The following is a 14,407-nucleotide window of genomic DNA, read 5'->3' on the forward strand; positions in this document are numbered from 1 at the left end:
AACTGAATGTTCATCTCAATATCATTTTGTATATTGGATTACAAAATTAATCTCAACCTCTATTTTGGTTTTTTTTCTCTTTCTTTCTTTTATTGTCTTTGGATTAAAGATTGGAGGGATGATAGAAAAAGCAAAAGCGAAAAGTGAGAATCAAAAACTTAGACCTCAATTCTGTTTTCTCCGGTAAGAAAAAATTGAAACCACTATCAAATGTGCATATAATCTAGTGTGTTGTTTGATTATCTCAGTTCTTCTCCCTTTCTATTTTTTGAAACAATTTTCCAAATCGTGATATAAATCCATCATTCTCTGCTTGGAACGATTTTGATCAGGTCACAACTAGAGCAAAGGAAATCCAATGAAAAATACTAGTAATATGGCGTTGTGGACTTGAAGCCAGAGGTCCGATCGAGGATAGTGATATTGGTACTGATGTGGTGGGAATGTGTTTCAGAAAACAGTGCTCGTGGGATTGGGATTTCGCCCATGGTGGCCAAGCAAGGATCGAGGATTTGCAGTTGAAATCTGCTCTTGACCCTCCAAAGTAGTTTATTTTTATTTTTTGATTAAAAAAATTAATTATTTGATCCCATTTGTAGCTTGTAAAAGTTTTAGTTATTGGCGTTTTCTTTCTCTAAAACACCTATTCAGGCAGATTTTTGGTCTATTTTTTACTCAAGTCTTGTTTGCTCAAGTCATAGGATTGGGAATGATCTAGTTCTTTTCTCTGAGAGTTCAATTTTGTGATTGGTGTTTCTTGGCTTTTTTGTTAGGATTTTTTTCTTTATTTTGTTTTCATTTTGTTTTTATTTTTTTTTCCCTTTCTGTTTTTTGGCTACAATGCTATTTTTTAGCTTTCTTTTTGTTGATGTTTGTCTCATTATCATTTTGTATATAAGATTTCATCAATAAAATTTTTATTTTTGTGAATCAGAAAAATATAAGTACTATTTTATTTGCATTAAAGGAAAATCAAATTTTAGTGCTGCTTGTTAAATCTTATTGTGAGCATTGACACCAAAGGCACACTCAATATTGCAATAATCCAGTTGAAACTTTGATTATATATATATTTGGTGAAGTTACTGTTTCATTAGAGCTTGCAACAAAAGTGATGTAAGTGGGGGGCGGGAATTTTTAGATGTATTGAAAATTTTTTAGGAGCAAGTTCTAAATGGGGAATGGAATTTTTGTCCAAAATAATAGATGGAACTCCACATGTATACCTGCTTTTTTGTTCCAGCTACTAGACGAAATACATGTGAATTTTTTTGAGTCTAGTAACTTTCTCTCTAGCTTCATAAATAAATTATAATAAAATCACTCATCGATCATGTATAGTCCAAGTAATGCATATCATAATAACTAAATTCAATCATAAAAATTACCAATATCATAGTTAATTGAACTCAAAAAAGACTCAAAGTGGCACTAGCTATTAATAGTTATCACACTCAAATAATATCAAACATCTACCAGTTGGTTATCATTACTCAATACCAATTGTGTCAAAGTGGTTATTTTTATCATGTTCTTCAGCAATCCAAAATCAATCCTGACATGTATGTTGTTTCGATGCTTTCACTTGTATATGTTTTTTCCGGCCTCCATCATTAGATCCTGTAATAAGAATAATCATTAAAGAAATTAGAAAATTGATGAAATTGTAAATCAATTAAATTTGAAATTTTAAAGTTTTATTACTAAATTAAAAAATTAATACCATGAATGTAGAAGGCTTAGGATCTTGAGACACAGTAAATTGAGGACATGGAAGATCCAAAGTTATTGGCATGGAGTCCTTCATGTGAGAAAATTCAAGAAACAAAAAATTCATTTATGAGAAACAACTAATCATCTATGAGAAGAAACAAAAATTCATAGAACTTTTAAATTACCTGATGAAATAATTGACTGGTAGGCGACAAACTTACATTGGCATTATCTCTGAAAGAGGGAAAAAAAATATAACTTTAAATTACATAAAATTTAACTTAGTAAGTAAGAAGAAGAAGAAGAAGAAGAAGAAGAATAAGGCACTCATATAAATCACCTTGGTTGGTTTTGCTGATGACAACTAGTCTTGATATGCCCTGTTTGCTTGCAAATGCTACCTTTTCTCTTTTTGCCCACATGATTCTCTTTAGGATGTTTTTGTCTAAGTGATTTGGGTCGCCCCTTTGAAGCAACAGGTAGGGGATCTTGCAAAGTGAATTCTAAATTGGACAAGACTTGCTTACCACCTTCAAATAATATTTCATTTCCTGAATTATCATCATTTTCAATTTCATTACTATCATCATCCATAGCTAAAAGTTCACAATGTGTCTTTTGCAAAGCAAGTGCAAGATAATCATGTTTCTTTTGTGATTTCTTCCCTTCTTCAACATCTTTCAAAAACTCTATCATCAAACTATTTCTCATCATAGCATAAGAAATTTGTTTGCCTTCTTGTACTACATCCTTCAAATTTTCATGTGCAGCATGATCCTTCACATTTATTGTCCATCTTCGAAGAACATATTGTTTAGAGAGATAATCAACAAGAGATTTTTTAACAAAGACAGTAAGAATGTGTCTGCAAAGAATTCCAACAAATTCAAACATATGACATGAACAAGTAGCTTTCTTTTCAACACCATCAAATTCTACTTCATAGATTTGCTTTTCTTTCCCATTTGCCATTACCTTATATGTTTTCGTTGTTCCTTCCTCAAGATATTTAGATGCTTTGTGTTTTTGACTTGAAAATAGCTTATCTTGAAACAACAAAAATATTTTCCTTGTATACACTTCTCCCGCCTCTACCTCCATTTTGTAACATGTCTTTAAAATTGCTTTGGTTGTTCTTGTTTTAACATCTTTTTCTTTCTCCTTCATGTATCTTCTATCCAAGGCTTTCTCATATTGATGGACAAAGTCACTAACCAATGTACTAGAATGGACGAAATCCTTGAAAAATTTGTTCATGCTCTCGCTTCTTTGTGTTGTTGACATCCCAGCACAAAATGCTGTCCTCAAATAAGCTGGTACCCATTTTTCACGCCGCATGTACAAGTCTTTCAACTATTCGTTTTCCCTTAACTCATATTTGCAAACTAATTCATCCCATTCATTTTCAAACTCTTCTATTGTGATCGTGTCATGAATGCAATGGTGAAATTCTCCTTGAAATGAGAAATACTTGTTATAAACATGAGCCAAATGTTCAGGAACTTTTTGTAAGATATGCCACACGCACAAACGGTGAATACTATTAGGCAATACATATGAAATTGCCTTAGCCATGGCTTTGTCATCATCAGTAATAATAACAACAGGATTATGCCCACCCATTGTTTCAAGCCAAGTTTTTAACAACCATATGTAAGACTCTGTCGTCTCATTCACAAGTAAAGCACATCCAAACATAATTGATTGGTAGTGGTGGTTAACACCTATAAAAGGAACAAAGGGCATACCATAGCGATTAGTTAAGTACATAGCATCAAATGTGACTACATCCCCGAAGTGTTGGTAAGCCAACCTTGACCTTGCATCGGCCCAAAAACAATTTCCCATGCAATGATTTTCATCCACTTCAACTGCATAAATAAAGTCTGGGTTCTCTGATTGACTCTTTATAAAGTAATTGTACATTCTTTGTGCATCTCCATCTTTTAGAAGTTTTCTTCTTTTACTTCCCAAATAATTTTGAATATCCATTGTAACACAACCACCGTTACAATCACTACTAGATTCTTGACTCAACACTGACGCTAGCTTTCTAGTGGGTACACCGGTTTCATTAAGCATATCAATGAGATTTTTCTGAGCAAGAGTCATTTTTCTATGTCCTCGAAGTAGAAGTGTACTTTTTGGAGAGCACAAATCATGATTATGTTCAATTACAAATTTACTTACAACCCATTTCCTTTCGTCTTTTCTCAAACGCATCATTGCTTTACATCCAATCATGGTCATAGGACGAGTTGTGACATTCTTATTTTTCTTTTGGTAACTTGGTCGACGATATCCTTCTCTCGTACAAGCAAATTCTACTCCAATCAATGACTTATCTTTACTAGATAGTCGAGTGTGATTTTTTCGAATGTCAAAACCTTTTCTCCTTGCATATGCATTGTAACAAGTCATGGCATCTTCTAGTTCATCAAAAATCATGCCTTCACATGACTCTAACGGATTGTTACACAAAGAAGACTTGATAGGTTGGCGTTTTTGATTTTCTGACAAATTTGCATTGTTCAAATCACCCCCTAATTCTGAATCTACAAAATATTCTTCTTCTAAACAGTTATCAGAAAATACGATATCAATCCCTTCACTTGATGTGCTTGTCATATCAAATCTATAATACAAAATTAACATTATTCAAATTTATGTACTAGTTAAAAAATAATATAAAAGAAAGTAACAAATAAAATAGAATCTTTATAAAATTTTTGAACCTCATGTTGTATGTTGTCTTGGTTTGGTAGTGTAAGGTTTATTAGAATCAAAATTCAATTAGAATGTCTATTCTCACATTTAATTCAATAAAAAATAATGAACATACATCACAAATGAAATCATCATTCACCATTAACTGAGTGGGTTTGATTTGTGTTTCTATTATACCTATACTGATTCAAAATTAAAAATCTATGGTATAACCTAGATCACATTCAAAAAAATAAATTTGATCAACCTCTTTTACTTTTTATTCCTAATAAATAAATAAAAACTATTTTATTTTCAATTTTTAAACAACAACACTACAAACCCACACTTATCAACCCATAATTTACTTAGAAAAATAAGTCAATGGTTTAAATTCATTTTACCCATAGACTCCGTAATTCATCAATTTAATCTTTACCACACAAACCCATTTAAGGTAAATTATGGGTTCCGAAGGATGCGTTCATAGGCCAATCTTTAATCCAAAGACAATAAAAGAAAGAAAGACAAAAAAACTAAAACAGAGGCTAAGAGTAATTTTGTAATCCAATATACAGTTAATGGTGAATGATGGTTCATCTTTTGCTCTTGCCAAACCTACTCTCCTTTGCGACCCGATCAAAATTGTTCCAGACAATTTTAATGTATATCACGATTCGGAAAATTGTTTCAAAAAATATAAAAGGAGAAGAACTGAAATAATCAAACAACTCACTAGATTATATGCACGTTTGATGGTCTCGATTTTTTCTTGCCGGAGAAGATGGAGTTGAGGTCTGAGTTTTTGATCGTCGGAGAAGAAGAACGGCTTTTTGCGCAGCTTTTGAAAGTGGGCTCAACCTAATTCAATTCATTATAATTTATTTTATATTATTTAAAACTCTAACTATAGTTAAGTTATTGGAAGCTTCAACTCTCTCTCTCTCTCCATGGTATGAAATAAACTATCCCACTATTTCTTTATTATACATGGCTTGTCAATACTTGATAGGGTGTCCGTAAAATTGGTATTCACGGCACATCCGTGAGAAACTTAATCCCAAAACGATTAAAAAATCTAGTTGAATTTTTTATTTGCTAATATTTTTTTAATAGAAAAACATTCATATGTGTGTCCACTCATTCGCATTTAAAATATATTCTTAAAAAAAATAGATTCATTTGTAGCATTACGCAGCTTACTGGGATGTTCTTTTCCTAATGCATAAGGTATTGGACCAATTCTCATTAGCTTTTATATACATAGTTTGTAAATTACAATGATAGTACATTAGTTAAATAAACACAAATGAGTCTAAACAAAATATGGATTTTATATTATTGTATATCACTTGGCCTCCCCTCAGTAAAATATACTAGCAAGTACAAGCACATGCTACCAACAAAAGTTGAATACAAATATCCCTCCAATCCAATCTGGTCATCTCTATACATGATATAGTTAGTATAGTGGTACATAATTTTTTATTTAAAAAAATAATAATAATTGCACAGAATACATTATTACATTTATTTTGAAATTATCTGCTTGTACAATTATTATATGTAATTATGTAACAACTTTTGGCGATTAAAAATTTAGTCGCCAAAAATGTAATTTCTTGTAATGTATGTTGTTGTTAAGGTAGAAAAAATGTTTAAATAGTTTAAATCTAAATGTACCTTTTAAATATTTATATTCAATTTTTATATATTTTAATACACTTTTTACGAGTATAAATAGATTAATAATCACTCATTGTGTTGTGTATTTCCATTTCCGTTATTATAGTGTTGGAATATGTTATACATAATCAACTTATTAAAGTCTAAAGGGTTGGCCTTGTGGTTGAAGCGCTCTTTTATTAGGCGTAATGTATAAGTTTGAATCTTATTGTTGCCATTGTAGATTTGGTTTTCTACTCCTTATTCTTTTTAAGGGAAAAAAAAAATTGTGGCAACTTGTAATTGAGTGCAAACATAGCAGTTGTAAACATGCGGTGGATAAGATGTTTCAACTAAAATCAAACAATTTATAAAGAGTCCAACCTCTTTCTTGTTGGGAGAAAAGATTAGACCGTGTTTTGTTACTTCTTTGTGGCCCTATCATATTGCCCAATTTAATGATCCAATCCGTCTATATTTTGGGTCTTTATGTGTAGATTATTCATAAAAAATAAATGAGAAAATTATCAAGAAGTCTTTTTTGAAAAACGTGTAGTCTATTTAGTTCTATAACCTTTTGTTGATACCCAAAAGTCCTATAACGTTATTCTTTTTCTCTACCTCTCTTCTTCTCTACCTCTTTTGCTCTATGTGATTTCCGACGATCGTTGATGGGTAACCATATCTTACTTCTTCTCTTTCTCTTTCCGATATATAGTCACCGACGACCGACGACTACCATCGATTTGGATTCACCGGCAATCACCGACCGCTGACTCTTTACTTCACCCTCACCGACGGTAAAGAAGATATGTTTCTGACAAAGAATATGAGTAGATCTACTTAGATCTGATGAAAATCTACATCAGATCTAAGTAGAGCTACATCATATTTGGCTAGATCTAAACAAAAAATAGTTGCCGGAGTATAATCCTCTCTCTATATCCGCCTTTCTCCTTCGATCTCTTTTTTTTTTTTACATTTTCTCTGCTATACACTTCTCTTTTTCTGTTTTCATGAAGAAAATTTTCAAGTTCTGAACAAATTGTTTTCGAGTTTTAGTTACAAGCGGTGAAAACTGTAAAATTTTACAGTTTCAAATTTTTTTGTTGCTGGAATGAATCATGGTATAAAACTGTAAAATTTTACAGTTTCATAACATTCTTTAGAACTGTAAAATTTTACAGTTTCATAACATGTTTTTCAGTTTGATTAATAAGGATAAATGCTTAATAGATTTTTGCTTTGAAACTGTAACATTTTACAGTTTCAAAACTTACTTTTCAGTTTGATCAATATTGGAGAATATTTGCTTAAACCTTACAAAAATTGAAAAATAGCATATGTTTTTCCAATTGTTGTTGTTTTTTGTCGTTTCATTTTTTTTTTCTTTTAATTTATCAATATTTAGCACATTTTGTTATGTTTTTTCGCTCTAATTTCTTCATTTATTCTTTTTTTTTTCCAGCAATATTTTAGACATTCCGGTGAGTCTTCAGTAATGTTCTTAACGTCCTGTGAACGTTCTGAACATTCCAGTGACTTCCATTAACGTTCTTAACACTCCGCTGAATTTCCGGCGACTTCTCGGTGATGTTGAACATTCCGAAGAGTCTCCGGTGACCGTTTGACGGAAGTCCAACGATAGTAAGATGTAACAGTGTTTGTAAATTTAAAAAAACAAAATAGAATTTTTTGGTAACAATTAAAAATGTATATGACTAATTGGTGTAAGTGTTTTGTTTGAGGATTAGATGGGTCTTGAACTTTGTATATGGAACTTATTGGTAAATTCTCCAAAATAAATAAATTAATTTGGTAATTATAACCATATAATTTTACTATGTTTATTTTAAAAAAAACAATGATCTATTTTTAAAATTATATTTGTTATTTATTTATTTGAAGACGTGATAAAATTGTATAATTATTATCAAATAATTTAATTTTTCATGATTGATTCAAACATAAAGAGTTTAAAAATGACTGAATCCAAAAATAAAAAATAAACCTACAAGCTTAACAACACATTCTAATCTTTATGTCCATCCAATCCTCTCTTCCTCGAGAGAGGTTGGTTCATTTGGTTTGAAGAGTGTAAGAGGGGCTAATTTGAGCCCACTAAATTATTTAGGCCCAATAGCCCAAGATTAGTGGGCCCGAATTTATTGCAAGTCCAAGAATCGGTGGGCCCAGATTTATCGCCATCAAACGGGCTGAATCGCTCTAAGCCTCGAAGGGGTTCGGATCCACGAACTTAGAGACTTAGAGACTTACTCGGGCCCGGACTCGAAAGGGTGTTGAACAAGCCTAGAGATCCGAGGCACTCGGACTCGAAAGGATTCGGACCTACGAATCTAGAGATCCGAAGCACTTGGCTTCGAACGGATTCAGATGCAATCTAGAAGCCGCTCCGTTAATGAGTCCCAGAACACTTGCGGGCTCGGAGCTTTCCGGGATCTACGCACCAGAACCATGGGCGTAATGGAGTTCGAACAAAGGACCCGATCCCGAGGACGGTGAGTGGAGATAAATTCACTCTTCGGTTAAACTAGCCTATACCCGGGTCGAGGTGGCACGACCCCGGGGGGTCCATGAGACTCGGCAATATTTTTGCGGCAGGACGTCCTCTAGGACTACCCCTGACCCTTTGGGATGATTGGGGATCATTGGTTAGGTGTGGCTAAGAAGAAGGGTTCGCCGAGGGAGTGATCTCCTCTTCGGGGTTTTCTCATCCTCGGAGAAGTCACCTCCTCGGAGAAGTCACCCCCTCGGACAAGGTGGTTAGAGAGAATATCCCCCATGTGCCTTGCACATGGGCTCCATCCTACATCATGAGGTGCCTATAAATAGCACCCACCCATAGCTTTACAAGGCATGGATTTTGGAGATTTTTAACTCTTGGGAAAGAACTAATTTCCCTTCTCCATTATCAACCTTGAGAGTGAAAGTGGGAGATCAATGGGAGAGCATTGCCATTATTCTATTCTCTAGCCATTTTGCCTTCTTCTTCACCCAATCTCTTATCTCCATCATCTCCTTTGTTGTTGTGTTCCTAAGTTGAGATTATTGAAGAATCTAAGCCTTTTATCATATTCCAGAGAATTCGAATTTCTCAACTCCTTTCTTGAACCCTCTCCTACATTTTGGCGACTCCGCTGGGGAGGCGGATTGGTTAATGGTCTCAACGAGATCTGGAATCCACACAACTCCAACAAGGATGGCAGGAGAAGATGAAGTTCACCAACAAGGATCCTCTAATGGTGGTGATGACAGAACCACGGCTCCAAATCAACCACTTTTGCTTGAAGCCATTCAAGGACTTCAAAATACTCAACAGGAGATTCTTACCACTCTTCAGAATCTCACCCACACCATGTTGGTGATGAGTTCTAACTTTGCACCGGCGCCAAACGGAAATCAAACTGGTGGTGGAGTTATTCCCGCCGGAGCGCAAAATCAAATCCAAGGAGAAGTAAGCCCCAATCAGCCTATGGCTCATGGCAACACGGCCACAGTAACACATGCTCAAACCACAGTAGGCGGCGGCAGTTTGCCCATACCCGGGCTCCATGGCGTGCCAAGCCAAGATCCGATGGTGACTAGGGGAGTTTCTAGTGTAATGAATGGTGCTCCGGCGACTGTTGGTGTCCAGGAAAACATAAGGAGCGTGATGGCGCAAAAGGGAGCTCTGCCCGTACATAATCTTGTCACGCCACCAGTAAATGTTACCCAAGCACCAAGCGGGCCTCCTTTGGTGCCAACAACAAATCTGCAAGCACAACCCGGTATAGCAGCGCCGTACGGTGGACTTTACGGGCCTCAATTCAATATCCCATCACCAACTGGCATGTCTATAGGCGCTGATGGCCAGTATCGTCAAATGTCCTCACCAATGATGAATTCGCAGCACCAGAATGGCCAAGACGCCCCTAGCTCAGTCTTCGGGTACATAAGCCAAGTCCCGGGAATACCACCATCAAACTCTCTCCCTCAACAGTTTCTCACTCTCGCCGATGTGCAGGCCATGTTCGATCTTGAACGGGGCAAGAGGACCTTACCCTCTTTGCCTGATCCAGACGTCAAGCCGCCTTACCCCATTGAGATGCTGAGCTACCCATACCCTGAGGGGTATACAGTGCCGAAGTTCATCAAGTTCGACGGCAAACAAGGAAATGCCCGAGAACATGTTGTGCGATTCATCGAGACTCTAGGTATTCATGGTTCAAACCACGTCCTCCGACTGAGAGAATTCTCTAAGTCCCTCACCGACCGAGCATATAGTTGGTATGTTAATTTGGCCCCAAACTCTGTCCGAAGTTGGGAGGAAATGGTTAACAAATTCCACTCCAAGTTCTTTCAAGTGGCGGAGAAGGTGACCACACTTACATTGTGTAAAGAGAAGCAACAAGAAAGTGAAGACATCCTTGACTACGTCAAAAGGTTTCAGGACAAGGCCGTGGATTGTCATGAAGCAGTTGAGGAGAGTTATCTGGTTCAAATTTGTCTAGAAGGGGCATTGAGCAGGTACAAAATGTTTCTAGTTAACCACAAGCTACCCACCTTCTCGGCATTAATAGAAGCAGCTCGGAACATTAGCATCCCTCAGGCTCAGGAGTCCGGATTTAAAGCCAGTTACAAGACTAGTTTCAAGTCATCTCGTGGACCTACCGTTGCTGCTGCCTCTGCCCCGGATACTCGAAATTCACAAGGAGGAGGTCATAGGGGCCAGAAAAGAAAGCAATATAATGGTGAAAAGGGGAATGTTTCTTATCCATGTGGAATCGAGGAAGTGAAAGCTCTAGTTAAGGAATGGGTGGCTGACGGAGAGCTAAAATTGCCTTATGTTGAAGAAATGCCATCAAAAAAGGACCGTGAGAGCCCTGAATTTTGTGTCTACCATCGTACATTGAAACATCCGACAGAGAAGTGTTGGACTCTCAGGAAAATCTTCAGAGATAAAGTCGAGGCAGACGAATTGAGGTTCAAAAAGCGAGGGACTCAAGACATCCGAGAACAACCATATCCTCAACACCGAGACAAGGGCAAGAATGTTGCTATGATAGCTTATGAAGGCCCAATGATCGAGGCTATCGCTAATCTCGATGACGATGACTGTTATCTGGACGACATCCTCGAGCCAGAGGGTGAGCAAGTTTACTATGGAAGTGCTCTCGATCCAGAGGGCAGAACATTTATGACTCATGGCAAAGATCCCTTTGATCCAGAAGGAGGAGAAGAATACTATGGAAGAGGAGGACACCATGTTTATGTGGCATCTTATTTTGAGGAGACCGAGGAGATGGTTAACTACGAGCCTCCAAGAGTGGAAACAGATCCGGATCACTATGCCAAAACCCTGCAAGACTGTGTAAAGTTCAAGCAGTTCTTTGACCAGCTTGGACTTTCCAGGGAGGCAAGAACGGAAATCACCAAGTCTATCATTAATATAGCCGAGGCACACCATGAGGAATGCATGTCGACTGAGGGGTCTATCCCGAGGAAGGCAAAAGAGCAATCTAGTGCCATTACTTTCTCCGAGGCTGATCGAAAGTATCCTTTTTCTCACAATCGCCCGCTTTATGTGACTGTTTTTATTAACGAGGTTGAGTTCAAAAGGGCCTTTCTAGATAGTGGAGCCTCTATCAACATTATGACTCGCGCTACTCTAGAAAAAGCCGGAATCTCTGAAGAACGCATTGTGAAGCAGCCGATAGTCATCACTGGCTTCGGTGGAGAAATGAGAGTTACTATCGGATGCGTAACAGTTGATTTAGCCGTTGGAGAGATTCGCTCGGCCACCAAGTTCCATATTATCGATTCTGAGGCAAATTATCACATCATTCTAGGGAGGACCTGGATGCATAGATATGGGGCTGTACCATCAAGTTATCATCAGTGTGTTAAGGCTAAATGGGGAAAGAAGACGGTGACAATTCAGGCTACAGAAAGGCCGTTCGAGATCCATGAAGCTCATTATTCTGATGCCATCTACTTCACCGAACTGGCTGTCGAAGAAGTTCCCACCACCTCTAAGCCTCGAGGGGTCAAAATTCCTCGTTGGGAGGATATCAAAGATGACAAGGAGCCGATGGCAGAGTCAAGTAAGCGGGCGATGTCTAGACCAGAAAGTCCGCCTATTCCTCGGAAGGTGATGAAAGTTCGAGAAGGAGGCAAGATGGTGTACTATTTATGAAGGTGCGGGGAGTCGGTTTCTTCAGTCACCGACTCCGAGTCAAAAGAAGAGCCTCCTGACAATGATATAGTAATAAAACCTGAAGTGGCTCCAGAATGCATGCAAGATGGGCCGAAGCCTCAGCCTGAACAACTTATTGAAGTAGATTTGAGTGATGGACAAGATGCACCGAGGCCGGTATTCGTAAGTTCGAGCCTTAGCCCAGAGAAGCGGGAACAGTTGTTAAAGTTGATAAGCCGATACTCAGATGTGTTTGCTTGGTCATATAAGGAAATGCCCGGACTAGATCCTGACCTAGTCTCCCACTATCTTGATGTGTTCCCAAACTCCAAGCCAATTAAGCAAGCTGCTCGAAAGTATCATCCAGATCTCGAAGAAAAGATTAAGGAGGAGATTGAAAAACTTCAACAGGCTGGTTTCATCCGGCCAATACAGTACCCCACGTGGTTAGCAAACATCGTGCCAGTAAAGAAGAAGAATGGCCAAATCAGAGTATGTGTAGACTTTCGAGATTTGAACAAATCTTGCCCGAAGGATGAATTCCCTCTTCCTCACATCGACACCCTCGTGGATACTACCTCGGGACACCAGATGTTCTCATTCATGGATGGATTCAGTGGATATAATCAGATTAAGATGGCTGAAGAGGACGCAGAAAAGACTGCTTTTAGAACACCTCTCGGAAACTTCTTCTATACAGTCATGCCTTTCGGACTCAAGAATGCCGGTGCAACTTACCAAAGGGCTATGACTGCAATCTTTCATGACATGATCCATCATGAGGTGGAAGATTATGTTGATGATCTAGTGGTGAAATCCAAGAAAGAAGAAGACCATCTCCGAGACCTTGAGAAGGTATTCAAGAGGTGCCAGAAATTCAAAATGAGGATGAATCCTCTCAAATGTGCTTTCGGGGTGACGGCCGGGAAGTTCCTCGGGTTTCTTGTACATAGGCATGGTATCGAGGCAGATGAAGACAAGGTCAAATCTATCAGAGCAATGCCTCCCCCACATTCTCAGAAGGAGTTAAAGAAGTTCCTCGGGAAGGTGTCTTATATTCGGAGGTTTATCCCAGCACTGGCAGAGATCTCTGCGCCTTTCGGTTCATTGTTAAAAGGAGATGCCAAGTTCGAGTGGAACCAGGAGCACCAAAAGGCCTTCGAGAGAATCAAGGCAGCCTTGACCTCGCCTCAGACCATGATAGCCCCGCAGCCCGGGGTGCCTCTAATGTTGTACTTAACTTCAACCCCCAAGTCCATAGGGGCATTATTGGTCCAAGAGGTAGATGGAGCAGAACGCCCGGTGTATTACATCAGCCGGAAGATTCGAGGAGCAGAAGTCCGATATACTCCGGTAGAGAGACATTGTTTAGCTTTGGTATTCACTGCCCAAAAGCTCAGACATTACTTCTTAGCACACCAGATTCAGATTGTTACTAAAAGTGATCCAATCCGATACCTCCTCAGTAAGCCTGCTCTAACCGGGAAGGTGGCAAGATGGTTGTTAGCACTAGGTGAATTCGAGATCACATGTGTAGCCCCCAAGGCGATCAAAAGCCAAGCCTTAGCTGATCTCCTTGCTCAATTTCCAAGTGGTGACTATGAACCAGTGAATGAAGAATTAAGAGGAGAGGTGCATGCAGCTATGGCTTCCGAGGAAAGCTTCTGGACATTGGGCTTTGACGGAGCAGCAGCCGGAGGGAAGGGAGGAACCGGGATAGTCCTTACAAGCAAAAGTGGGGAAAAGTTATATTTGTCTTATAAACTGGATTTCCATTGTTCGAATAACGAAGCCGAGTATGAGGCTCTTATTTTAGGCTTAATAGCAGCTGAGAAGCACAGTATCAAGAAGATTCGGATCCGGGGGGACTCAAAGCTGATAGTGAAGCAAGTTTCAGGACAGTTCGTCTTAAAGGAGCCTGCCTTGGCCACATATCGAACAACAGTTCAAAGGCTTCTTGACAAATTTCAGAAGGTCGAAATAGAGCATGTGCCTCGCTCCGACAACAAGTTTTCAGATGCCCTCGCAACATTAGGGGCAAGAGTTGACATTCCAGAGGAAGAGGCAACAATTGTTATCAAAAAGAGAACAGAACCTTCAATAATACCCGAAGACAAAGGCCTTCCG

At 38.2% G+C, this 14,407-nt stretch overlaps 1 protein-coding gene and 1 pseudogene across 1 annotated transcript; both read right to left on the reverse strand.

The window, feature by feature from the left end:
• Positions 1 to 1,581: 1,581 nt before the first annotated feature.
• Positions 1,582 to 3,051, reverse strand: LOC114282309 (protein FAR1-RELATED SEQUENCE 5-like). Its single transcript, XM_028224960.2, has 4 exons — positions 2,054 to 3,051; positions 1,899 to 1,947; positions 1,724 to 1,801; positions 1,582 to 1,620 (listed from the first exon to the last, which is right to left on the reverse strand). Exons 1-4 carry the CDS (start codon positions 3,049 to 3,051, stop codon positions 1,582 to 1,584), a joined length of 1,164 nt encoding a protein of 387 aa, XP_028080761.2.
• A 15-nt stretch (positions 3,052 to 3,066) lies between these two features.
• LOC145791840 (protein FAR1-RELATED SEQUENCE 5 pseudogene) lies at positions 3,067 to 4,341 on the reverse strand (annotated as a pseudogene).
• Positions 4,342 to 14,407: the final 10,066 nt, after the last annotated feature.

The sequence above is a fragment of the Camellia sinensis genome, chromosome 5 (assembly GCF_055761805.1).
Source record: "Camellia sinensis isolate YWXY chromosome 5, ASM5576180v1, whole genome shotgun sequence".
Classification (NCBI taxonomy): domain Eukaryota; kingdom Viridiplantae; phylum Streptophyta; class Magnoliopsida; order Ericales; family Theaceae; genus Camellia; species Camellia sinensis.